The sequence below is a fragment of the Gekko japonicus genome, unplaced genomic scaffold (assembly GCF_001447785.1).
Source record: "Gekko japonicus isolate JY-2015 unplaced genomic scaffold, Gekko_japonicus_V1.1 scaffold1176, whole genome shotgun sequence".
Taxonomy (NCBI): Eukaryota; Metazoa; Chordata; class Lepidosauria; order Squamata; family Gekkonidae; genus Gekko; species Gekko japonicus.
Window position 1 is genome coordinate 252,294 of NW_015174877.1, and position 27,774 is coordinate 280,067.

Genomic DNA, 27,774 nt, shown 5'->3' on the forward strand with positions numbered 1-27,774 from the left:
CCCGAGCTACCTCCCCAAACTCCACCCTCCCAAGGATCTCCCCCCCCCCCAGATCTCCTGGAGTTTTCCAAGCTTCCCAAGCCAGAGTTGGCAACCCTATCAGGGTTAGCCTCCCGCAGAGAATGGGCTCCAAACTACCCCTCCCCCCTGCTTTTAAAGGCTTAAAATGCACAGGTGACCCATACAATGTATAGTCTGACCTGTCCTGTTTGTTTGTGATATGTTTCTTTTGTAGAAGCAGTTTCTTTTCTTAGATTTTGTTCTACAAATAGGCTCCATTAATAGGGGGAGTCTTGCTCTGACCCAAGAGCCTCTTGCGGGGGAGAAAGAGACTTTGTGTTGGAGGACTAGATTTGCAGTATCCAGTTCCTTGGGTTTTTTGTACCAGCTTTCTTTCAAACAGATTGTAACACTGCAATTCTCCACTGAGTTATACTCTCCTAAGTCTGCTGAAGCCTTCAGGCATACAAGGGTGTAGCTGTGCTTAGCATTGGGACCAAAACGTTCTTTTAAAATGAAAACACCTGTGGGGACAGAATTTGGGCAGTGAGCCACCAGTCCTGGCCCACTGCAATGTCCTCAACCTAGGGCTGCTGCCCTAGAAGAATGTCTGAAGGTACAGCTGGTATAGTGCTGCCACCACTGTGCCACTTCCCCGAGGGGGAACCGCAAGGGCCTCAGACACTGAGGAGGGGAGGAATTTACGTCACTACCCTCCACACTCCTCCTTCTGGCCGGGTAGTTCTCTCTCTCTCTGGGCGTGACTTCTTCCCAAGACCAGGTCCTCCTCCTCGGCCTTTGCATTCATTCCCCCTTTTATTGTCTCCACGTGCCACCTGATCCCCTCCGTGTTCCTCCCTCCTCCCATCCCCGAAGGCTCCGCCCACCTCTTTTAGTTGCCAATGCTCAGTTCCAGGTGTGGCTTCACCTCCACTTCCTCCTCCGGGCATCTGACATGGACTCGGCCGGACGCAATGCTCATTCCAGGAAGCCCTGAGCCGGGGGCGTGCCCTCGCGCCGGGCCACAGGCTCTCTCTCTCCTCACCGGGACTTCCCCCATCAAACTGATGGGAGTGGCGATTCTATGCTCGTTGTGGGCCGGTGGCATTTCCTCAGGGTTGGGCCAATGCTGATGCTCCCGCACCTTTCTCCCTCATCTCAGTGGGTACTCTGGGGGCTGGGGCTTGGGTAGTCACAGGCGGGGGGGGTCCTGGGTGGCTCATCCGGGGATGGCCCGCCCTCAGGACAATGGCATAAAAACTTAGGAACTCTCACCCTCTGTTGCTGTCTTCCACCATTGGGTGAGAATTTTTTTTTCCTTTTATTTGATATTTCCTTACTAACTCTTATCAGCACTCCTCCCTGTTTGTGTGTTTTTATGTGTCAAATTTTTATGTATTTTTGTATTTTAAATGCTTTGTAATCTCTGAAATGGTTTAATGTTTTGTTTTAATGTTTGCCACCTTTGGGTCCCTAAATTGGGTGGAAAGGCAGCATAGAAATATTTTGAATAAATAATTTGCCATTCCTGGGAGAGGCCAGGGGAACAACCTCAGAGACCTAGGGCGGGGCAGGGGAGACATAAGGGACTGCTAGGGGATATGGTATATGTATGATAATCATAGGGTACTAGAATGCAAGAGTAGGAAACAAAGCAGAACCAAATAGTATTGGAAGATTTGGGCTAGGAGCAGGAAATGAAGCAGGAGAGCAACTCATAGAATTGTCAGACTCTGGGAGAAATCAGTTCTCAACACCATTCACTTCTAGGAAGGATAGTTTATGGAGACATTGATAGGATTCGGCATGTACTTTGGCTGTGTTAGAACTAAAGATAAAGGCGCGAAATCAATAAATATACAAGGTTCAAGCAGGACCCCAAAACGTTCAGAGCCAATCACCCTCAGGAGTTTCACCCGCCAAAAGCAATGGCTCTTCACCCACCCACCCCAGTGTGCCATCCCCCAACATGTAAGACAAAAGCCAGACAGCGAAAGATGAGAAGCAAGGACATTAAAGTTCTCAGGAAAGCGATAAGGGCAGTCTATGTCAAAGGCCTTCCCAGTTACTATGGCGAACATACCATAAAATGCATAGCGAGTTTGACATTCTGTCCCCCCAAAGACCCTCATCAACCTGCCGGTTTGAGAGGATATCTCTTGTGGAAAGCGCGAACAAGCGAGGGGGCATTAACATGTTCTTGTCGCACCTATTCATTATGAGACACATCAAAGTCTTTCCATTTAATCAGATAGTACAGACATCCCCACTTCAATTTGGAATCTAAAATCTCTTCGACTTCTTGGTGGGGTTCACCATCCACTATCAATGGGGGGGGGGGCGCTGCTGGATGAGGTCTCCATTTGTTCGCTCCCGGATCCTTCTTCAGTAGAGTAAAATGGAACACAGGATGAATATGCTTTAGTGTCTTAGGAAAGTCCACCGCAACCTTATGGAGAACTTTCACCGCCTTGAAAGGCCCAATATACTTCCACCCCAGGTTTTTCCCTGGTTGGAGCCCTTTCAGGTTTTTAGTGGAAAGGTCTACAGAATCACCAGGCTGTAAGTCCCACTCAGGAGCACGGCCCCGGTCAGCCTGATTTTTGTAGTCCTCTTTAGCTTTAGCTGGAGTCTTTTGAATGGTGTACTGTTGATCCCGCAGGCTCTCCCACCACTTGTGCAAATTCCCTGAGTTCGCTCCCTGGGAGGTCAAAGTGGGGAGGGGAGTCCCCTCATATCCATGTACGGCTTTGAAAGGGGACAAGCCTGTGGCGCTGTGGACTGAGTTATTGTAACTATATTCTGTGTAGGAGAGAAGGTCCACCCAATCATCCTGCTGGTAATTAGTAAAACATTGGAGGAACTGCTCAACCACCTGCTTGACTCGTTCTGTTTGACCATCAGTCTCTAGGTGGTAAGCACTACTGAGGCCCTGTTCCACCCCCAGAGTCTGCATCAGTTCTTTGCAGAATTTAGCAACGAACTGTGACCCCCCAGTCAGAGATGATTTTGGAGGGGAGGGAATGCAACCACACAATGTACTGCATGAAAAGCTTGGCTAGCACCTTGGCTGGAGGCAGCTGTGCGCAGGGGAGGAAGTGGGCCTGTTTGAAGAACAGATCTACCACCACCCATATGACAGTCTTTCCTTTACTGGGTGGGAGATAGGTTATAAAATCCATTGAAGTAACTGCCCATGGCCTTTCGGGGGTCTTGAGGGGTTGCAATGTGCTGGGGTTTTTTCCCCCTGCCCTCCATTTCCCCATGAGGCATGTTTGGCATGAGCTTACATACTGGAAAATGTCTGCTCTCATGTGGGGCCACCAAAAAGTGGGAAGTCATTTCTATGGCTATGGGAAGTCATTTCTATGGAGTTCATCACGGATCTACCCTCCCAGCAAGGGGGAAACCATGATTTGGGTGATTGTTGACCTGTTTTTGAAACAGGTGCATTTTGTCCCATTTAAGTCGCTACCAACGGCCCGCCTCCTGGCTAAGGCATTCCCCCAGCACATCTTCTGCCTTCATACTTTGCCATGGAAGATAATCTCTGACCACAGAGCCCAATTTGTTTCTAAGTTTCGGGGGGAACTAATGAAACTGTTGGGGGTGGAACGTGGGCTGAGCAGCGCTTACCACCCCGAGACTGATGGGCAAATGGAATGTGTCAATCAGACCCTCGAACAATACCTCCGGTGTTTCACCAACTTCCAACAGGATGACTGGGAGAGGCTCCTTTCCCCTGGCTATAATAATGCCTGTCATTCATCCACTGGGGTGTCTCCTTTCATAGCAGTATATGGGTATGAGGCTCCACCTCTCCTGTTCATTTCTGCCAACCCACTCCCGGAGAGGGAAGTGGGGGAATGCTGTAAACATCTCAAAGACACCTGGCCAGTACTGTGCAAAACTTTGGACGCTGCTAAACAAGCCTACAAGGCTCAGGCAGACAAGAAGCGGGCAGATACCTGGGAGGTCCAGCCAGGGGACAATAGGTGTCTACCAAAAACATTAAAGGACTACGACCCAGTCGTAAACTGGGGTGGAAATATGTGGGGCCATTTAAGGTTACACGTAAGTTCAATGAGATGGCTGTGGAACTTGACTTGCCTAAAAACCTAAGACATTTGCATTCCATTTTCCATTTCAACCTTCTCTGCCTGGGCCAAATGTGTGGTGGCCACAACAACCCTGCCCCCCTCCCCTAATAGTGCAAGGCGAACCGCATCACAAAGTTGCTGATATTCTGGACTCTAAGCTGAAGCACAACAAACTGTTCTATTTGATTGAATGGGTGGATTTTGGTCCTCAACACAGAGAATGGGTGGCGGAAAAGCATGTCTCCACCCCCCGCCTTCTTAAACGCTTCCACTGGCGCTTTCCGTAGAAACCTGGGAGGAGACATTGGGAGGGGCAGGATGTCAGGTAGCCTTGTCATAGATCTGGAATGTGGAGGGGTGCATCTCCTCCTCGTTCTCAGCTCTTCCCTGTCCAGCTTCTGTGCGCTATCTCTTGCTTGACCTTGGTATTGTTCCCAGCTGCAAATAACTCGGCTGGGAAAGCTAACGGTTTTTGCGCTTGGCCTGCTTACCGCTTGCTTCAGCCCCCGCGTGCGAATTATAGTCATTATACTGTAGACTATTCCTGACACAAGCTGTATACGTGTACTTTAGTACTGGGATCATCAATAAACACTTATCTTCTTATGAAGCCCAGTGTGGTGTGCCCTGACTAAGGACCCTTACAACCAGGAGCTGATTGTAGTACATACCATGAATTATTTATATCAAAATTTATAATAAAACTGCAGGAAAAACCCAAAACATTCATAATGCCAAAATACAATCTAAGCAGCATTTCTGAAGAGTTTTAAAAACTACGTAAAGAACTGATTTGCATTATTAAGTTCAAGTGAATGTAAACCAGAAGAACTATGGGTTACAACCAGAGATATTATCAATGAAGAATGCACAAGGACTATTCCTGTAGCCAAAAGAACCGAAAAGTCTCGATGGATTAATGATGAAACTCTTAAAATTGCTAAAGACAGAGAAGAAAGCTGACAGAAAGAATGTAGATTCCTTTGAAATGTGGTGTTGGGAGGAGCCTTTTTTGGATACTGTGCTGCTCCCAGTCAGCGTTAACTGTAGTTTAGTAAAACTGCTCTGTATCTTTAAGACTTGTTGCACCTGGGAATTGGAGTCCACAGTTAGGGGTCCCAGAAGCTTCCCTCTGACTGGCTCATTGAGAGTACTTTTCTGAGCTCAGAGGCACAAAGATAGGAGTTTTTATTGTTCTTTTCTGGTTTCTTTGTCCATCAACCCTTACGGCAAGGAGAGGTGAAGCCCATCTCTTTCTCACCACGGCTATTGAACTAACCTAGATCACAAGATGTAACTTTCCACCCAGCTATCTGGACGATTGTGAGTAAATGATCTTCTGAATGCGTGTGAAGTTAAATAAAGATGATTTAAGCTTTCTTCAGTGGTCATGTGTTGGCTCACACCTAGAAAGCACTGGCTCAGCCACAGCTCATTCTGGACAGGACAGTGAGAAAGAGGGATGATACAGTTTCCCCACCCAGTCTCCATCCCTTAAAAGGAAAAACCTTTCCTAGGTCTGCTCTCTCCGGTAAACTAACTACAAGCTGCCAGCTGCACAGCCTCTCCAGAATGGCAAAACGCAAGCAGCTTCTCTGATTTCTGGTATCGTTGCATTCCAGAGTATTTACATGCAAATAACCTGCTTCTCCCTCTGCCATCCCTAGGTGTTGCAAATTCCCCCATGCTCACAGATGCTCCTTCATCTCAGATTCTCCTTATGTGCCCGAAACACTGGAAACAAACCTCCTAACGGGAAAAGAGCTATACGCAGCAAATCCCAAAGCAAAAGCGGGAACTAGAAATCAGCCTTGACCATAACAGGAGCTATTCAGTTAAACGGCAGTAGTAACAGGGCAAGAGGGTGGCCGAGCAACCATCAGGCAAGCTAGTAAAAGAGCTAGCTCAAGCAACAGCATCTAGTGGTAGCCAGCAAAGCAAAGGCGCAGCAGCCCCCTGGTGGCAGAATTAGAAATTGCAAGAAAAGCAATTTTGGAGCAAATCTATGTGCTCAAACAAACTGACGTCAATGCAGCAATGTTGATATGATAGCGCCACCCAGTGGGTGGAATCCAGTATTGCAAATCTGAACAAAATTAAGGACTTATTTTTTTTACTTAAAAATCATGGGAGATCCCACCGGCAGCATAGCGAATGGGAGCGTCTTTAAAGACATTTCCAATCAAACTGTGCCCTCCTCAAGCAGCGCCCCAACAGGAAGCCGACATTCAAAAACACTCTCAGCTCATGGAAGGTCATCTCGCCATACTTCCAGCAGTGTCTGATCCTCCAAAAGATCTTCCAGTTCTTCTGTAGTGGCCTTAGAAGTGGCCTTAGAAGTGGCAAAGTTGAAAGGTGAAGCGGCAGTCGCTGCAAAACGAGCTGAATTTGCTAAGAAGAAAGAATGCTTAGAACTGGCTGCTGCCCAGCTCTACACAGAGAAGGAACTGGCTGCTGCCCAGATCCGCGCAGAGAAGGAACTAGCAGCCACCATGCTCCAAGTGGAGAAGGAAGCACTACAAAGAGCAGACGAGGCAGCTGAGACAGCGGCTCAGGTAAAGGCAGTTGAGGATGAGCTTCGGGATCCAGATCCAGACCCCACTCTTGCAGAGTTGGAGGTGCAAGACACTGCCCAAAGAGTTCTGTCCTATGTAGTGGAACATAGTGCCATCACACACAACTTCCAATCAGAGCCAACACCTTCAGCAATCCAGCCAGCTGCGCCAGTACACACGCCAGTGACCTCCACAGCTTATGCTCCTGTATCAGTCCCATTGACAGATGTGCTGATGGCACCACCGATGCCCATCACCATGACAGCAGGATCAATGTCTGCGTTACCTGAGGTTCATCTTCCTTCTGCAGTGTCAGGCCATACGCCTGCAGCCTTTCTTATGTCATCCACAAATCCTATGTCGACCCTTGCTCCAAGTGCAAAGTGATCCACATTGGGGCCAAAAATTGTAACTATAAATACACATTGATGGGATCCAAACTGGCAGAGACTGACCAAGAGAGAGATCTTGGAGTCGTAGTAGATAACTCACTGAAAATGTTGAGACAGTGTGAGACTGCAATAAAAAAGGCCAACACTATACTGGGGATTATTAGGAAGGGAACTGAAAACAAATCAGCCAGTATCATAATGCCTCTGTAAAAATTGATGGTGCGACTTCATTTGGAATACTTTCTGCAATTCTGGTCACCACACCGCAGAAAGGATATTATAGCGTTGGGAAAAGTGTAGAAAAGGGCAACTAGAATGATAAAAGTGTTGGAAGACTTTCCCTATGAAGAAAGGTTAAAGCGCCTGGGACTCTTTAGCTTGGAGAAATGATGACTGAGGGGTTGACATGATCAAGGTTTACAAGATTATGCATGGGATAGAGCAGGTAAAGAAAGAAGTACTTTTCTCCCTTTCTCACAATACAAGAACTCGTGGGCACTCAATGACATTGCTGAGCAGTCGGGTTAGAACGGATAAAAGGAAGTACTTTTTCACCCAAAGAGTGATTAACACATGGAATTCACTGCCACGGGAGGTGGTGGCAGCTACAAACATGGACAGCTTCAAGAGGGAATTGGGTAAACATATGGAGCAGAGGTCCATCAGTGGCTATTAGCCACAAGGAACTCTCGGTCTGGGTAAAGTGATGCTCTGTATTCTTGATGCTGGGGGGGGGGCAACAGTGAGAGGGCTTCTAGTGTCCTGGCCCCACTGGTGGAACTCCTGATGGCACTTGGTATTTTTGGCCACTGTGTAACATAGTGTTGGACTGGATGACCCATTGGCCTGATCCAACATTGCCTTCTCTTATGTTCTTATGTTCTAGACTTCACCTGTGCTTATTCGGATATGCTGGGATTCATGTATATGTCCACTGTGTGGAACCAAATCCCTCGCTAGTATAAACCAATGAATGAACAGATCCTGATGGAAATGACACATGACTGAATATAATGGGGGGAATCAAAATACCACTAATAGGACAATTCCAAACAGCATTATACTTTTCTAAGCCCATTGACTTCAGCAGACTCCAAAGGATGCAACTCTGTTTAGGATTGCATTGTGTACAGACATAACGCACACCACTTTCAGTGGCTTTCCCATGCCAGTTTTTGCCAGCATTTGAAATCTGGCCTGGATTTCATAATTTCTTGGCTGCTCTCCCTCCCCTTTCCACTTCATCAGCCCATCTTACGTTATATTGGTTGGGCGCTGGAGTAGCTGCTTTGGGTATTTTTCTAGCAATTGGTTGTTGAAACATGCTGGAATATCCCAAGCTAAAATCTTGCTTGGACTGGAGAGTAGGTGGGAGGCTGTAGGCATTTGCAGCAGGATAGCTGGGGACTCTGTGTCGAGCAACACGTACATCCTGGGGAGAAGAAAACAAAAATTGGGTTTGTTTATACTGTTTTCTATCTTAAGAAAATGCCCAGGCTAGCCTGATCTCATCAGATTTTGGAAGCGAAGCAAGATTATCCCTGGTTAGTATTTGGATGGGAGACCAATAGGGAAGCCTAGGATTGCTATGCAGAGTCATAGAATCATAGAGTTGGAAGGGACCTCCAGGGTCATCTAGTTCAACCCCCTGCATAATGCAGGAAATTCACAAATACCTCCACCTCCACACACCCAGTGACTGCTGTTCCATGCCCAGAAGATGACAAAAAACCTCCAGGATCCCTGGCTAAACTGGCTGGGAGAAAAATTGCTTCCTGACCTCAAAGTGGCAATCAGCATTTCCCTGGCCGTGTAAGAAAGGGCCACAAGAACTAAGCACTGAGGCAACCCTTCCTGCCCTCCTTCTCATGAACTGCCAGTCAGGCAATGGCAAACTACGTCTCTTCGTCTCTTGCTCTGAAAACACTATGTGGTCACCATTAGTCGTTGTCACGCTGTGAGTTGTCCCCCGCAGAGACTCCACGTTCCGCCATGACACTGAGGCTCCAAAAGGGGCAGCTGGGGTCTCAGCAAGCAGGTGAGGGCCCTTAGCCAGTCAGCAGCAGGCATCCTATGGAGTCTGACTTCCCTCTCTCTAGACCCTTTATTAACATCTTCCTCCCCACAGCCGAACATGGCTATCATAGTAAATAATGTTACTAACATGGGTGAAATTGAGGGCATGGAAGAGAGCTTATTAGCCTCCTTTGGTGCCCTCCCACTCAGAGATCAGGACATCATGATTCAGAGATTACAAAAGTTGACTACTACTCTGTATGACATTAAAACACAAGCTGACCATAAACCAGATGAACAGTTCTGCTCAGTTGAGATGCCTCTAAACAGGCTCTCATGGAATGAGAAACCAGCTCTGCCCTTGAGTCCTTTTGGTCACAGGTTTCTGGAGGGTTCATCTGGGGAATCAACTTCTAAAGAAAAAAAGGACTGACTAAGAATATTATCCTGGAACATGACTGGGTGGGCTGCTAGGATGAGGACAAGTGATGTTAAAGAATTCCTGAGCAAATTTGACCTAATACTACTGCAGGAAACATGGGTAAAGAGTAAAGTTTATCTCTGTGGCTTCACCCCATACTTTTTACCTGTGGCTGATACTGGGAAAAGTGGAATGTCTCTGCAGGGTTGATCTATCTGATCTCAGTAATCCTCAAAGTCAGGGTTACTGAGTTACCTAATTGTCCTCCTTACACGATGGCATTATTGCTGGAGTTTATGGGTTTTCTATAATTCTGGTGAACATCTGTCTCCCACCAGGATTCATCCTACAACCACAATACTTATGGCTGGAGATTTTAATGCTAGAGTTGGGGAGACAAATGAGGACCTTTTTTTGAAAAGCTATAAAACTCAGATTAAGAACTTTCCAACTATGAGTTACAGAAGATCTAAAGACAAGAAAATTAATGGATCAGGCAGACATTCTGCATCATTACTAAAGAATGATCTGTTAATATTAAATGGATGCAAACAGTTTGATGGAAAAGGAGATTTTACTTGTATAAATCATTTAGGGCAAATGTAGTAGACTATTTTGTTGCTTCTACTGACTTAGAAGAGTGGAATCCCTGGAAGTGAAGGATTATTTGGAAATTGATCATTATCCTGTACAATTATTATTACATCTAGATGCTTACCGTCTCTCATCTAAGGTAAAGAACTAGCACTAAACCAGACACATACCACCTTAAGATCACTGAGGTGGTGTGAAGCCACGGAAGCAAAAGTGAAAACACAAATGGACTTGATAAAAACCAGATATTTTGTTGTTGTTCAGTCGCACAGTCGAGTCTGACTCTTCGCGACCCCATGGACCAGGTCCCGCCAGGCCCTCCTGTCTTCTGCCGTCCTCTGAAGTTGGCTCAATTTCATGTTCGTTGCATCGATGACACTGTCTAACCATCTCATCCTTTGCCGTCCCCGTCTTCTTTGACCTTCAATCTTTCCCAGCATCAGGGTCTTCTCCAGTGAGTGCTCCCTTCTCATTTGCTGGCCAAAGTATTTGAGCTTCAGTTTCATTATCTGGCCTTCCAGGGAACAGTCAGGGTTGATTTCTTTGAGGATTGACTGATTTGATCTTCTTGCAGTCCAAGGGACTCTCAAGAGTCTCCTCCAGCACCATAGTTCAAAAGAATCTATTCTTCGGCGCTCAGCCTTCCTTATAGTCCAACGCTCGCAGCCATACATGACTACTGGGAATACCATTGCTTTGACCATGCGGACTTTTGTTGGCAGGGTGATGTCTCTACTTTTTATCATGCTGTTTAGGTTCGCCATCGCTTTCCTCCCAAGGAGCAGGCGTCTTTTAATTTCATGACTGCTGTCACAGTCTGCGGTGATCTGGGATCCCAGGAACGTGAAGTCTGTCACTACTCGGCTCGGCATCCATTTATCGGCGGCTAGATCGATACAGTCCTTTCTCTGACTGTAAGGCACTCAAAAGATCAATCAGGTGCCTATGTAGACAGTTTAAGAACTCAAATAGTGTAGAGATTTTGCTGAATATTTTGACATTGAAAAAAGAATATTACAAACTATTGAAATTTAAGAAATCTGAGGCCCAGAAAAGAGATTGGGAAAGTCTGCTCTGGGCCATAAAAACAAAAAATGAAAAATACGTGGTGTCATCCACATACTGTTGACATTCCAGCCCATGCCTCCGGGCGATCTGGGCAAGGGGTGCATATAGATGTTAGAGCATTGGGGACAACACAGCCCCTTGAGGCACTCCACACTCTAGTGGGTGCCTCTGGGATAGTTGATCCCCTAGTGCCACTCTTTGTTCCCAGCCTTGGAGAAAGGAGACAAGCCACTGCATGGCCAGTCCCTGAATTCCAGTGTCGGCAAGCCAGTGGATCAGTAGCTGATGGTCAACCATGTTGAACGCTGCCGACAGGTCTAACAACAGCAGCACTGCCTCGTTCTACCCCGTTCCAAGACATTGAAGGCAAAGAGAAGAAGGTGGCTCTCCTGCTCAGTTCCTGTGGGATCGCAACCTTGAGGCTAGTCCAGGGCCTCATCGTGCCCACCACGCACGAGGCGGCCACTCATGATGCACTCATCAAGGTGCTCACTGACCATTTCGCACCTCGGCCAACCAAGATGGCGTGCTGCATGGACTTCTACATGTGCCAGCAAAAGTCCAATGAGACAGCTGCTGACTTCGTGGCAGACCTTCACAGATTGGCCCTCACATGCGAGTTCCTGAGCCTCGATGACGCCCTCCTCGACTGGTTTGTGATGGGCATCCAAGAGGAGAAACTCTGCTAAAAGCTCATCGGCCATGAAGAACTCACCCTTGCAAAGGCACTACGCGAGACCACCACTTTCAAGAAATCCCGGAAAGACTGCCAGTCCTCCACCACGCACCAGGCCTACGTTCCCTCGGCTTCTGAGGTATCAGATGAAGAAGAGACCCATCAGATTCACCACCCAGCTCGCCACAACTCGCAACCTTCTGCCTCCGCCACTAGCCCAGTGGAAACACTCGCCCCGACTGCCTGCGCCAGCTGCGAAGAAGCCCACGAACGTCACTCCTGCCATTTCCAAGATGCGACATGCAGGACCTGTGGCAAGACAGGCCACATCACTTGCACCAGCCGCTCCAAGGGAGCCCGGAGACACACAGCCACGCACCAGGAATCCGCAGATCTGCATACTACCGCCATCCACCAACATAAGGTACTGAATTTGCCCCAGGACACCCCTGATAAAATTAAAGTGACTGTGTTAATAGAAGGGGTACCTTGCAAGATGGAACTGGACACGGGGTCATCCATCTCCATCTCGGAAGAGACTCTCCGGAGGCTCTGTCCACAGGGGGGTCCCCGCTTTAGACCCACCGGGTTCACCCTCGGGGACTTTCAAAAGAACAAGGTGGGGCAAATTCCATGTCATGCAAATTAAGGGGTGGGGCAAATTCCATGTGAAATACAGACAGTTTGAGGGAATGTTGGACTAGTTGGTGGTGGAAGGACGGCTCACTAACTTACTTGGACTGTCTTGGTTTATGCCCTCAGACTTCAGTAATGTGTGTGACAAGTCCCCTACCATATATATATTCTCATATGAATATATATATTCATAACATAATCAGTACGATTTGGTTACAATAAATTTTTTCGAGTCTATTCATCACGCTTATTTTCTATTCATTTATAAACTCTTATCCATCGTTTAAGTATCATTCTTCATCTTTTCCTAATAAAACAACATTTAATCTGCCCATTTCCACTAGTTCCAACAATCTTTGAACTATCTCCTCTCTTGAAGTTTTCTCTGTTTCCCAACATTTAGCCAGTAAGATTCTAGCTGACATTAAAATATAAGTCACCATATACAAATAATTTTGTTTATAACCATCTGGGATCGTGTTTAATAAGGAAATTTCTGGTGTTAAGGCTAAATTAACATGCAGTATTTCTTGTATAATCTTATGTATTTTAAGCCAAAATTTTTGGATTTTCTCGCATCTCCACCACATATGGTAAAATGTTCCTACATTGGCTTTACATTTCCAACACTTATTGTTAACAGTTGAATAACATTTGGCTATTTTATCAGGGGACCAGTGCAATCTGTGAAACATTTTATAAATATTATTTGTATGTTATTGCTCTCATAAATTTTGTTACCTTCCATATTTTATGTGTGTTCTGTTGATATAAGTTTTTATAGAAAGTTTCTACAATATTCTTCCGTTCTTGTAGGCTATGTTTTTCTTCACCCTTTTCATTTCTTAAAACTTTATCCGTTTTTCTCTTTCTTTCCTTAGCTTATATACAAGCCATCTTGTGGGTTTGTTTGCATTTTCAAAATAGTATTGTTTTGTGTGTTCTATATTTTTTGCTAGTTATTGAGTTAGTAACAGGTTCATTTGATGTTGTAATATTTTTAATTTGATCTTTGTTTTTTCCAACTCAGTGCTTTTATTTTTCATTTTATCTTTTTCTTTTTTGATTTGTTTTCCCAAACTTTCATATTGTTTCCTCTTTTGTTTCTTTTTCCACCCTCCTGATTGATAAACCATCCTCTTATATATGCTTTAAATGTCTCCCATACTATTTCTATTGATATTTCAGGATGTATTTTTCTTTTGAAAAATTCTTGAATTTCAGTTTTGGTTCTTTTCACAAATTCCTCTGTGTTCGTAGTCCATCTAGTCCTTCTTGGCGCTTGCTGCAAAGTTAACATTAAAGGGCTATGATCCACAAATGTATTTGGTAATATTTCGACCTCTACTAGCTCATTTACCATAGTTGTTGATATCCAGGCCATGTCTATTCTAGACCATGAGTTATGCCTCGCCGAGTAGTAGGTATTGTCCTTTGTGTTAATGTTTCTGGTTCTCCATGCATCTACTATACTGTATTCCTCTACCATTTGAAAGAAGTTCTTAGGGAGAACATTTCCTGAATTTTTACTCTTGTCTGATTTTTTCTATCTATCTTGGAGTCAAGCACTGCATTATAACCTCCTATAATACACACATCATCAAATACTTTTATTGTCAAAGTTTCTTGTACCATTTAAAAACAATTTTCCTGGTTTTGGTTGGGAGCATATATGTTCACAATTAACATTCTTTCCCCCCCAAAATTGTAATTGCCACTATTCTTCCATCATCTGATGAATATACTAATTCTGGGCATAGATAGTCTTTAATATATATGGCCACTCCCCTTTTCTTTTTAGTGTCTGCTGCAAAGATGAGGTTAACTAATTTTTTAGTTAATAGATATTTTCCATCTTCCTTTCTAATATGTGTCTCTTGGAGACATGCTATATCTGTCTGTAATTTGATAATTTGATGAAATGTTCTTTTTCTTTTTTGTGGGCTATTAAGCCTATTCACTTTAACAGAGAGGATTTTAAGTGTTTTATTTCTCTCCATCTTTATTTTTGTTTCCCTCTGCATTGGTTCTGTATTGGAATCTTGTGAGTATTTGTGATGGTGTCATATCCATTCTTTTCTTTCCTTTTTTCAGTGTATTTTTTCTTATTTTTCCTGCTTCTTGTCCTGTGGCTTCTTCTTCTGTTTTGCTAACTTCTTCTTCTTCTTGCCAACTTAAATCTTTTCCATGTCTTTCAAGAAAGTCTTCCACTTTGAATATAGAGTCTATTTTCTGTCTTCTGCCTTCATAATTAAATAGCACTCCTTCTGGTAACAACCATCTATATGAAATTCCATTCGGATTCAATATGTCTGTCAGTGCAGCATAATTTTGCCTCTTCTCCCTAACTCTCCATGGTATTACTTTGAGAATTTTAATCTCCGATTCTTGTATGACCATTTTTTGCCATTTGTTGCTCTGAGAATCCGATCATGCATTTCTCTTCTATTGAATTTTATGTGAACTTCCCGAGGTACTTTATTCTTCCTTGTGTAAGAGGAGTTTCTTCTATACACTGCCTCAATTTCTCCTGTCACTTCCTCTTTTGTTCCTATTTTTAGTTGTTCCGTTAAATTGTGTATCATTTCTTCTTTTAATTTTTTTCCTCTATTATAGGAACATTTTGGCATCTTAATATTAATGCAGCTTTATCCATTTTAAAATGTACCAGTGTTTCCTCCATTCTTTCATTTTTTAACTTTAATTCTTGTACTTCATGGTCTAGTTCGTGTACTCTTTCTTCCATCTTATTACTAGTCATCGTGATTTTTAATATCTCTTGTTTATTTTCTATTATCTGTTTCTTGATTAATTGGGTCTCTGTTTTTATTTGTTGTGTTATTTCTTCCATTTTTGACTGCACAGGTTTCATTTCTTTCTTAACTGACGAGGGTAATGTTATTTCTACTGTGGTTTTTACTGCCTGTGCTACACTCTCTTGAATGAGGCTTTTCAGGTCTTTCATTGTTATTTGTGCAAGGCTCATTGCGTTAAATTTCAATTGGCTTCGTGTTCCTATCTGTCCCGGTGATGTAATGGAAGCTTTCCTGGATCCAGTGGTCATCTATTTTAATTAGTCCAGTCCCTACTTGATTTATTGTGTATTATTTTTACACTTAAATCACCTGCTCTGCTTATATCCTTGTGGTATTTTAACTCACTTATCTATTATTATACAGCAGTCTATCAAAAATTAATTAGACATTTCTTAGTAGCATATAATAAATACCATAATATTAAGTACTTTTGGGATGTGATGTTAGTTTAGACTTTCAAGTTAGTCAGTAAGGTATAAACATTAATTAAGGATGGTAGTTCCATTCACAACTGATCTTCTTCTAGTTATATATATATAAAGTCCATTATTTCTTCACTCCTCCTTCTTTTCTTCAGTCCCTAGGATCCCGTCTTTCCACAGTTTTGCTGTGCCTTTAAACACTGTATTGGAGAGCCTTTCCTTTCTGACTTCTAAGGTGTTAAGCTGTCACGTCCCTCTCGCATTTCTCTCTTTTCCAACCAGGGCGTGCTACGTTCGTTCTCCTCTCACATCACGCCGTGTCCTTCTCTCACTCCGATTGCACCACGCCACCTCTCCTCGCTAGCCATTTTGAACAGCCTCATCTCCACCACCGCAGGTCCCGATGACAAAGGAAATCCCAGCATCACCAATCCCAGTCAGGCTCTCCAAGCAAGAGGAAAAATAAACAAAATAAAACAGACCTATAGGTTAGAATGCGTCCCGCTGGCTTTTAACTACCCCTCTAGTTGCTCTTAATCACTGGTGTTTTTTTTTAACAAGGTGTAATTGAGCATTCCTTCATGGCCGCCTTAAAGGGATATTACCCATCACTTGCTCCTTTATCAAAGCAACCCGGGGCAACTCCCTATTTTAGAAGCCCCCTTAGTTTGTTCCTCCCCTTCAAGAGAGAATGATGAAGATTTTGCTACTTAACTTTGTTGTTCTTTGTAACGGCATTGCAATTCTTAGACTCTTTAGTCTCCTGTGGGTTCAGCTTGCACTCGGCGAATCTCATTGGGCGTCCTGATAGCCTCCCGCTTCGGAGCATTTCCCCAAAAATTCGAGAATGCTGCCTCTCAGTTTCAAGACAAGCTCCCTGCTAGGGCTCTCTGTATGGGAGAGCACCTATATTGGATTGATTGTAAAAGTCCTAAAAGGCTGTAGGAACAGCGTAAGCAAGTGGAGACTCTCCATGCATGCCCGCTGTCATTGAGCCCAGAACTGCGAGTTCCCTGCCATCTTTGATGGGACACTCAGCCAGTACACAGGTCCCCTGGTATCGCACAAACTCAACCCCGAGGTGCGGCCCATCCACCTCAAGGCCCAGAGAGTTCCGTTCGTGCTCAAGCCCAAAATTGAGGTGGAACTGGACTGTTTTGGTGGCACAAGGAGTTTTAGAGCCAGTTTCCCATGCCACCTGGGAGACCCTCATCGTAACCCCAATTAAGTCAAATGGGGATGTCCGCATCTGCGTGGACTACAAACGTACAATCAACAAGGCACTGAGTGACCACGCATACTGAGTGCCTGTGGTCAGCCATGTCCTAGCGACATTGGCAGGGGCCAAGGTCTTTGGTAAATTGGACTTGGCCCAAGCATACCAACAGCTCCCAGTGGACAAGCTGTCTGCTGAGGCACAGACCATCGTCACGTACTGGGGTGCTTTCAGAGTCAAGCGGTTACAGTTTGGGGTACGCATGGCCCCGGGAATCTTCCAGAACTTGATAGACTCTCTTTTGAAAGGCATCCCTGGGGTCCAACCCTTCTTCAATGATGTATTAATCGCCACCCCCACAAAAGAGGATTTCGCCACCCGCCTACGTAACATTCTGCAGTGATTCGACTCCGCCGGGCTAAAGGTGAAGTGAGAGAAATGCCTCCTGGGAGTCCCCCATGTAGAGTTCCTGGGGTTCTCCATGGATGCAGATGGCATCCACCCGCCCCCCAACAAGATTCGCGCCATCATGAATGCACCCGCTCCCACTTCCAAGGCCGAGTTGCAGGCTTTTCTGGGGTTTCTTTACTTTTACCACTTCTTTCTGCCCCATAAAGCTGCACTCGCAGAGCCCCTCCATCGCCTGCTCAACAAGATGACCCCATAGTTCCAGGGCCAGCAGCAGGCCACCACTTTTCGCACCGTGAAGGAGCTACTCGCATTGAACAACATCCTCGCCCATTTCAACAAGACACTGCCATTCATCTTGGCGTGTGATGCTTCTCCTTATGGCATTGGTGCAGTCCTAGGCCAGTGGTTGCCGGATGGGAGGGAGGTGCCGGTGGCTTACTACTCCCAGACCCTGTAGTCAGCCAAGCGGAACTACTCCCAGATCGACAAAGAGGCCCTTGCAATTGTGGCGTAAAAAAGTTCCACGATTACCTATATAGCCGCCCCTTTACCATCACAACTGATCACAAGCCCCTGCTCGGTCTCCTCACCTGACCGCCAAATGTTGCAGATGATGTCACCCAGGGTCCTGAGCTGGTCCATTTTTCTGTGGGGTTACCAATACGCCCTGCAATACCGGCCAGGGAAGTCCACGGGACACGCAGACGCTCTTAGCCACCTCCCGTTCAGCTCCGTTGACCCAGATCCGGCCCCTGCACACCAAATCCTGATGATGGAGGACCACCCCGGACCACCCTCTGCACGCTGTGGATATTTCCCACCACACCACCAGGGATTGTGTCCTCTCCCACATTTTGGACTGGGTGGGGAGGGGATGGCCCATGAATTGGGTGGGCCCAGAATTCACAGCATTTGCATCCTGCTGGGATGAACTTTCAGTGCACAAGGGGTGTCTCCTATGGGGTAGCCAGGTAGTGATTCCCCCACCATTGCATAAATGGGTTTTCGAAGCCCTTTACAAGACCCACGCAGGAATCATGAGGATGAAAGCTCTGGCCAGGAGCTACGTGTGGTGGCCAGGAGTGGACAGCAAGATCGAGGCCTGGGTACAGCGTTGCCAGGCCTGCCAAAAGACACGGCCTGAACCTCCGAGGGCTCCCATTCACCAATGGGAGTCTACCCACACGCCATGGGCACGGGTGCATTTGGACTTTGCGAGCCCATTCTAGGGGCAGTTCTTCCTCCTGGTGGACTCCTACACCAAATGGCTGGAAGTCGTGCCAGTCACCTTGACCCCACCTTGTGCACCATCAGGGCCCTGAGACAGATTTTTAGTACACATGGTCTACCAGACACGGTCATGACTGATAACGCCTTCACCTTGGGAGAGCTCAAGGAGTCCTTAGATTAGAACCTCATCAGGCACGTGCGGACTGCTCCGTTCCACCTGGCTATCAACGGACAAGCCAAGCGGATGGTGAGGACAACCAAGGACGCGCTAAAGCAACTCACCCATGGGGACTGGAATCGACTGCTGGTGGTCTTTTTGTTCAGCCATCGAGTGACCCCAAGTGCGTCCACCGGTCGCAACCCCGTGGAACTCTTAATGGGCCGCCACCTCACAACACGGCTGGACCGCCTGCACCCAGATCGAGCCCCAGAGTTGCGCCACACTCCAGTGAGCTAGGAGGCCCCCAGAAGGTTCTTTCCGGGGGACCCTGTCTTCATGTGGAACTATTCCAGCGGCCCCACATGGATCCTGGCAAGGGTTACGCAAGTCACTGGACCCCTATCTTATGAGGTATCAACGGATGGGGGCCAGGTACTATGCAGACACATTGACCAGCTCCGCTGCCACCTACAGCCCACAGAGCCGGACCTGTCTTCCACCGAGGAGGAGGATGACAGCCTGGAACCACCACCACCGCAGCGGCAGACCGAGAACAATCCCCCAGACAACAGCGTGCAGCCGGATGGCCGGGAAGAGGAAGGTATTGCACTGGCTGCTCCGGACCTCCTGGACTCTGTTCCCGACTCGCAGGACTCCAGTGCAGGTCCTGCTTCACCAAGCATGGCTCCAGAGTTGGTTCAACTCCCGCAGGAGCCCCGGCATTCGCAGAGGGAACGTCACAAGCCAGCATACCTTGAAGACTATGTCTGTTAAGGTGCTTTGTAACTTAGTGAAGAGGGGTGTTATGTATTGGGATTGAATAATTCCTGGTTGAATCGCCCCAGAAACGAGCTGAGCTTGGAGCACAAGAACAATAGCCTACCAGGATTCTGAAAGTAACCAATCTAGTAGTAATGTTATGTAAACAGCCTATCACTGGGAGTGGGGTGCGTTTGGGTGTGGCAATTGCAGCTGTTTAACAGAGCTGAGGCTCAGGAGTCTTGGCTTGCTGTTGCTGAATTCACAAATAAAGTTGAGCTGATCACTGGACTTGAGCCTGCTCATCCATGGGACTCACTATTTAACAGAAACCACTAAGGAAGTCCAGGGTCGCTATGCAGAGGCAGGCAACAGCAAACCACTTCTGAATGTCTCTTGCCTTGAAAACCCTATGAGATATCCACAAGTTGGCTGTGACTTAATGGAACTTTCCAGCACCTTCATCCCTATCCTAGTCTGAAACTCTAAGCACTACACAACATTGGCTTTTGTGGGGTGGCTGCTGTTGAACAGTAGTGACCAGCCTGAGTCTCGGTGAGTCATGCATATTGTGGGGTATCAAGTCACCTGATGGTTGCTACTAGGCCTGGCCCCACAGAGTCCTCCCTTAAAGGCCAAAACAACCCTGGAAATGGCCCTGCCCTCCCCCTTCCTTTTACTGATAAAAACAAAGTCTGGCAGGCTGGCAATATTATTATGTTTGACTAGCAATGGACACTGAGCGCATTTACTTCTTAAAGCTACAGATGCTACTTCTATCATTTTGTGGGGGTTTTAACACCCTCAATGTCTTTTTTTTTTAATTTCAGATTTTTCTGCAAACATGGTGCTTTTTTTCAGGTTTGCAGAAAGATCTATCTTGTCTGTCCATGGCTCCAGTCACCAGATTTAAGTCTCTACAGACAGGGCCACGTTGCGAATTAGATATACTGATTCTGTAAGAATAGGCTTGCCATTTCCTCACCTGTGGTGGGTAACCCCCCCACCCTTGACTCCAATCCCCTGCTCTTGAGAAACTGAGGAACAGGGGGGGAAATGGCAAGCAAATGGCCTCCATAGTGATGCTCTAGGAATTTCCTCATGTTCTTATAGTAAATACCACAGAGATTGGGGAAATTCTCAGAGTATCACTTGGAAGTGACATCATAATTCTCCCCAAACATCATCCTTTCCAGCCACCTCCCTCAAAATATTTTGGCACTTGCTGAGGCAGTACTAGCAGTTGACTGTACAATGAACAATGCAATTGGCTATAGCCCTGTTCCCTTTATATTAGCGTCCTCCTGAACCATTCCATTTTACTACAACCCTACCATTTCCCTTACCAAAGAAGGAAAAGAACAGGTTCCTTTCCGGGACTGGGAGACACTGTTGAGAAGTGTAGACTGATGTGTGACATTATAACATCCCGGGCCTGGATTGCCATTCTAGGAAAAACACAATACATTATCACGATTAGGTGGAGTGATATTGTGAGGCTATACTGTCAATACACTGGAGATTCCTAATGGTCGATAAGAGTTTTCTGAAAACCAATGAACCCTTTTCTGTTGTTAAACTCATTAATTGGTTAGGTGTTAGGTTGATCAACTGAAAATTCTGTAAACGATTGGCAGCCTTATTAGAAAAGGCACTCAAAACAAGGGCAGGTTGTTTTTCTCCATCCAGCATATGCATGACAGGAGCATGATCCCGTGGGTAGAGATCCATACAATGGCATTATAATGTGGGCTCAATGCATCCCCTCCCATGACTTAAACCTCTGGATTTTTTGGCTGGTTTTTGTCAGTTGTCACTGTACACCAAGCAGGCTCTTTCCTTGTTTCAAAATCAAAATAATCTCATTTTAATGGGTAGTCTCAAATTGCATGGCAAAATGGGTCTAAAACAGAGGATTAGATTTCTCCGGTGTCTGTGCAGCAGCAAGAGAGCGGCTCGGGGAGTTCAAATCCATTGCATCCCTAATCCCACTTTTACATCTTGATTTGGCCAAAATTATTTCAGTGTGTGGGCAGAGTATATTATTTCAAGGTGCCTCACTCCTCCCTGACTCAAACTCCCTTCCAAAAATGCCTTTTCTTTTTATTCTGGGTGGGATTTCTATTTATAGAATGAAAGAAAACAAAACTAATTCACTGTCCAGGACACCACCTTGCAGACAAACAAACAGGGCTTAAGTAGGGGCATGTCTCATGTCGAAAAGTTGAAGGTCAATCAAGTTGTCTTGAGGGTGACTCATACAACCAAGCTACTGAGAGGAGATGAATGCTCAAACATTTTGTGATCGATTCCACCTGGTATGGCAGCAATTTTGTTGTGGCACCCTTTGTTGTTGTTCAGTCGCACAGTCGAGTCCGACTCTTCGCGACCCCATGGACCAGCTCCCGCCAGGCCCTCCTGTCTTCCGCTGTCCTCTGAAGTTGGCTCAATTTCATGTTCGTTGCGTCGATGACACTGTCTAACCATCTCATCCTTTGCCGTCCCCGTCTTCTTTGATCTTCGATCTTTCCCAGCATCAGGGTCTTCTCCAGTGAGTGCTCCCTTCTCATTTGATGGCCAAAGTATTTGAGCTTCAGTTTCATTATCTGGCCTTCCAGGGAACAGTCAGGCTTGATTTCTTTTAGGATTGACTTTGTTCTTCTTGCAGTCCAAGGGACTCTCAAGAGTCTTCTCCAGCACCATAGTTCAAAAGAATCTATTCTTTGGCGCTTGGCCTTCCTTATAGTCCAACTCTCGCAGCCATACATGACTACTGGGAATACCATTGCTTTGACCATGCGGACTTTTGTTGGCAGGGTGATGTCTCTATTTTTTATCATGCTGTTTAGCTTCGCCATCGCTTTCCAAATATGCACTGACTCTAGAAATGATATTAAGTAAAGAGTGGACATTTTCCATGTTTTTTGAAATGTGCACTTCCAAACAACCAGGGGTCACCAGTGCCTTGGGCACAACTGCTCCTACGGAAGAAAACCTGTCTTTTCTCAGCATGGGCTTTCTTCAACCAAAGCACCTCTGAGGACGGAACTCACTCCTTCTGTGAAAGTCTGCTGCCATCTACTGGTCAGAAGGAAGAGCACCCATCATAATCTGAGAAGATTTGGCAGAGAAATGTCTTCACTTTTCAAAAGTTTCAAAAGACCAACACGGCTACCCACCTGAAACTAGCCTGCCATAGTTCATCACTATTAAAAATATAATTTAGCTGTTGGGGCTGTGATTTAAAGGGCAAGACTGATGTGGCTGGAAGAGGGACACTATTAAATCTCTCCCCCATATGTTGCTGAAAATTGCCACAGCAAATTGCATTCACTTTCACTGGCAAATGTTTTGGGGTTTCAGAGTGATGGAGGTAACAGAAGTTTAGAAGAGGCTATTTGCATTAGGGAAAAGGAGGAAAGGAAATGCTTTAATAATCTCTCTCCTACTGTGGCAGTCTCACACTCAGAATCTCAACCCTGGCAATTGCATTATTTTATAAATAATTGGGGAAACAGATAACAGAATGACATATAAAGCATATTTCCATTCTGAATAATTTTTGGCCTTACAACAAACAACCAGCTTCTTTGCCTGATCACCTAGAGAGGATTCTTGCTCACCACAGGTGACCAGTTGAGTGGACATTTTCCAGCTAGTTTGTGAGTACAGCTAGAAGCAGTTCTCCAAATTGTTTTGCCGCATTGCTGCTGCTATCATTGCTGCAGTTTTACCCGTTGAAACTCATTCAAGTTGTAAACAAACCCTGGAATTCTATGCACCTAGAATCCTTTTCTTTGTTCAGAGAGTATAGAAATTTGCCAGTACTCTTTCTCTGCTGGGCAGCCTTGGTATGTATGCACTTTAGCAGGTATGTAAAATGTTTTCTGTGGAAGAAGAGGAGGAGGAGGAGATTGGATTTATACCCCGCCCTTCACTACCTGAAGGAGTCTCACAGAGGTTTACAATCTCCTTCCCCTCCCCACAACAGGCACCCTGTGAGGTAGGTGGGGCTGAGAGAGCGCTTTTGAGAACTGCTCATGAGAGAACAGCTCTGAAAGAACTTGTAACTGATCCAAGGTCACACCGGCAGCTGCATGTGGAGGAGTGGGGAATTAAACCCGGTTCTCCCAGATTAGAGTCCGCGCTCCTAACCACTACACCAAACTGGCTGTAAAAGATAGAATGTCCACTAGCTTTCTAAGCCTAGCCTTAGAATCTGGAGCGCTAGAATATTGAGGAAATTTATATGTAGCCTATTGCTACATTTGTAATGCATCGGTATGTGTTCCCCCAGCAGGTCAACCTGCAGCTCCTGGGACCATTTCTGGTTAGGGAAACAGTACAGGGGGAATGCTTAAGCTCTCTTTCCAAATTCCCTGTGTCTTGTAGTTCTAATCTGAATAGGACCCCCATGTACCTGAGAGTTGTTCCCAGCATGGAGTTCCAAGTGCATGCTTGGTCAACAGGAACCAGGCAGGGGGACACATGGGGATCCTGTAATGTATCAGTAGGTTCTGAACACTACAAGTCTCTGTTTTCATCTATGAAATGTGGGGAAATGTCAGAGTTGCCCAGCCTCCAGGTGGTGGCTGGAGATCTCCCAGAATTACAACTGATATCCAAGCACCAGAGATTGGTTCCACTGGAGGAAATGGTAGCTTTGGAGGATAGACTCTATGGAATCATATCCCCACTGAGCTTCCTGCTTCCCCAAACTCCTCCTTCCACAGGCTCAGTCCTCAAGTCTCCAGGAATCTTCCAAGCCAGAAGATGTGTTCCTCAGCATGGGGCTGTGCCTCCTGCCCTGCCCTGTTTTGTGGACTGGCCGGAACAACGGTGTAGCTCACGATGCCATGTGGTTTGCTGCAGCTGGATTCTTCAATTCAGTGCATTCAAAACCTTGTTAAAAAGAGCTCATAGATCGGGGGGTCATTTCCTGCAGGAGCGGAGCTCCGGCAGTAAAGAGCCCAGGGGGCGCGCACATGCAACAAGCCCCACTCCTGCTCCCAGCAGCCCTCAGTCAGAGCAAGAGGCAGCCAGGTAAGTTGCAGAGGCCCCCCCTGGTCCCTCGGTCCAAAACAGTCCAGTGGCACCTTTAAGACCAAGTTTTATTCAGGTACAAGCCCTCCCTCCTCTGCGAGGACAGATCTGCATGTTCCCCCCCCCCAATAGCTAGCAATCCAAAACAGTCCAGTGGAGCCTGAGTGGTGGGTGTTGCCTTCTGACACACTTCTGACGATGTCAGGGTGGGTGTGGCATATGCAAATAAGTTATGCTAATGAGTTATGCTAATGAGCTCCTGCACCTCTTTTTCTACGAAATGATACAAACAAGGGCATACAGACAACCAAGAGACCTGTGACATCTTAAAGGCGAATGGATTACTTGTGACAAAAGCTTCAAGGTGCCACAAGACTATTGTTGCTTCTGGTGTGACAGAATTTTCTCTAGAAACGGTGTCTGAATCTCAGGAAAAGAAACTTACCGGGATAAACAGAAATCTCTTTGATTGAGAATTAAAACCTTTCCTTTCGGTGTTTGAGATCACAGAAGTCTGGAATTTTAAAGGAATGGTAGAAAAGTTCCGGTCTAGAAAGGAAAGGTGATTATAGAACCTTACCACAAATGCAAAGAAAAAAAGTGTACAAATGTATTTATTATCAAATTTGATTTTAAAATGCAACTTGTCTCATTATGTACTTATATAATGTATATTTTTCCCCATTGGCATTATCCTAGGTTACTTGTATACCAGCTGTTTAGTCTGAACCTGCCATGATTAATTTACTTGGTTTTCACAGAGAATCCAGAAAATATTGTCAGTGACCCAATAAATGCCAGTGTTTTCCTTGTTCTCCTCCCATCTTTCCCCCAGAATTGATTTGTGGTGGTTTTTTAAACATAAAAAGAACTGCCCTTCCTTGCTGAATCTATGCACTGGCTATATGAGACCTGATAGTCTCTGACCACACTGCCTTCTTTACAGGTGGCTCTCACTGCTGCTGCCAGTTATGAGGCCTTTTCTGTTGCTGTGCACATTCTTTGGAATGAGCTTACAAGGGCAGTACAAGAAGTTCTGTCTTTACCAGGCTTTATAGGAAGACTTGCAAAACTATTATGTTTCAGAATGCTTCCCCCCCCCCCCGAAAGAGTTTTTATGGAGTTCAGTTGTGTAATTCAAATATAGCATTATTTGTTTTAATGCTGGTTGCTTTCAGTTAACTTTCAGAATTAATTACTGTAAAGTACTTGAAAGGGTTGGGGAAGGATTGTAAAAAAATGCATAAATAATAAAACACAACTGCTATGTTAGACTGTCCCTTGTATGGAGTCAAACCACTAATAAGGTTTCTCAGGGTAACCCTATACATTTTCTTTTTTTGTGCTGCTATGGTGAATTAATTGCTTCCTGTTCTCCTCTCCCACTGCCAGCCTCAACCTTCATGACTCAGCTATTAATTATCAGTTCTTTAGGGTGCGGTCAGGAGCAATGCTATTTTTCACTTTGCTGAAAAAAAATCAACTTTAAAAAATACATTTATCACAATAGCACTTTTAAGCTAGTACAATCATTTGGAAATAATGAGCAATGGCTTTGACTGCAAAGTGAAAAGCGGCACATAAAGTCCTTTATACCCCATCCCCAAAGAAAACTGATAGTTAAGAATTGGCTAGCCGGCTATGGCGAGAACAAGGAGCAGATAAGTAGCCTATAAAACAAAGGGACCAAAATAAAATTGCAGGGATAAGCAGAACCTTCAGAGCAGGGGTCATTTGGGGGGGGACGCGGGGGGACGCCATCCCCCCGGGTGAGGTGCGGGAGGGCGGGGCCTGGAGCTCCCTGCTGGTGCCCGCTGGAGGTCGCTGCCGGCTGTGGGGAGGACACACTTCTGGTGATGTCAGGGGGTGTGGCATATGCTAATGAGTTATGCTAATGAGTCCCCCTAGCTCTTTTTCTACGAAATGACCCCTGCTTCAGAGTAAACATATAGGAGGATCTTGCCGTGTGTATGAGCATTACTGGCTTTTTATGGGAACTGCAGTTGCAATTCTTGGTGCTGATTGTACAAAAGGAACAGTGAACAACACATCAGCATTATTGTATTGAAGCAGTCCTCAGGAAATAAAGAATGAAGATAGGCTATGCTTTGACTGCTATTATGTAATGTCAAACTGACAAACTAGGGGTCAGTTCACATATTATAAAGTCCATGTGGCTGGCCTGGGTCCTATCAATCAGATGTGATCTGGGAGTTCTACACGCCTGGAGCTATTCCGATCAGGCCTGAAGCTGACAGGGAGAAGAGGCATATGCCTTCTAAACCACACCTTTTCCCCAACCTGAAATGGCTGCATGGAGCTGTTACTTGCCTTATTGGGGGGGGGGGGTACACATGTACTACACATAAGTTTCAGCAGCTCCCCAAGGCCAGTTCAGGTCAGGAAAGTGGACGTGGGAGGGTGGAAGCCTACACTTCCTGTGTCCTGTGGTCCTGATCCAAATTGTGCCTGGTTGGCAGGCCCCCTTGGCCACTGGTGGGTGATAGAGGGGGTAGGATTGCTAAATCCAGGTTGGTAAACTCATGGAGATTTGGGGATGGAGCCTGGGAAGGACAGGGACCTTAGTGGGGTACAATGCCACAGAGCCCACTCTGCAAAACATCCATTTTCTGCAGGGGAACTGATCTCTGAAATCTGGAGATGAGCTGTAATTCCAGGGGATCCCCAGGTCTCACCTGAGGCTGGCATCCCTAGCCCGAACATATGCTTATTTATTTATTTATTGGATTTCTACCCCGCCCTTCCGCCGAGGCGGCTCAGGGCGGCTCACAACAGGTTAAAACAACATACAATTTAAAGCAACGAATACAAAATATAAAATACAATAAATACAATAACATTAAATAAATATGGTGGCATCCTATGGTAAAGTGCTAGTGCGACCCAACCGGTGCAGTCAGTTCTTATTTGAATGCCTGGTGCAACAGCTCAGTTTTCATGGCTCTACGGAACTGCTGGAGGTCCCGTAGAGCTCTAATCTCATTGGGGAGCTCGTTCTACAGTGTTGGCACCACCAGGGAGAATGCCCTGGTCCTGGTTACCACCAACCTGGCGTCCCTAGGCCCGGGGGGGCCAGGCGGTGTTGTGTTCCAGACCGCAGTGCACTTGGGGGAATGTACAGGGAAAGGCAGTCCCTCAGGTAGGCAGGCCCCTGACCATTTAGGGCTTTAAAGGTCAAAACCAGCACCTTGAAGTGAATCCGGAACGCTATTGGGACCCAGTGCAATGACTTCAGCAC

The 27,774-nt window shown here is 45.9% G+C and overlaps 1 protein-coding gene across 1 annotated transcript in view; it reads right to left on the bottom strand.

Annotated features, from left to right (window-relative positions):
• Positions 1-27,774, bottom strand: part of STPG1 (sperm-tail PG-rich repeat containing 1) — a 69,833-nt gene that overhangs the window by 39,567 nt on the left and 2,492 nt on the right. Inside the window, exons 2-4 of the mRNA XM_015424852.1 lie at positions 24,961-25,064; positions 20,819-20,920; positions 8,306-8,479 (exon numbers count right to left, since the gene is read on the bottom strand). Of these exons, the coding sequence (XP_015280338.1) occupies positions 8,306-8,479; positions 20,819-20,920; positions 24,961-25,064 (380 nt within the window). The remainder of the gene's footprint in view (positions 1-8,305; positions 8,480-20,818; positions 20,921-24,960; positions 25,065-27,774) is intronic.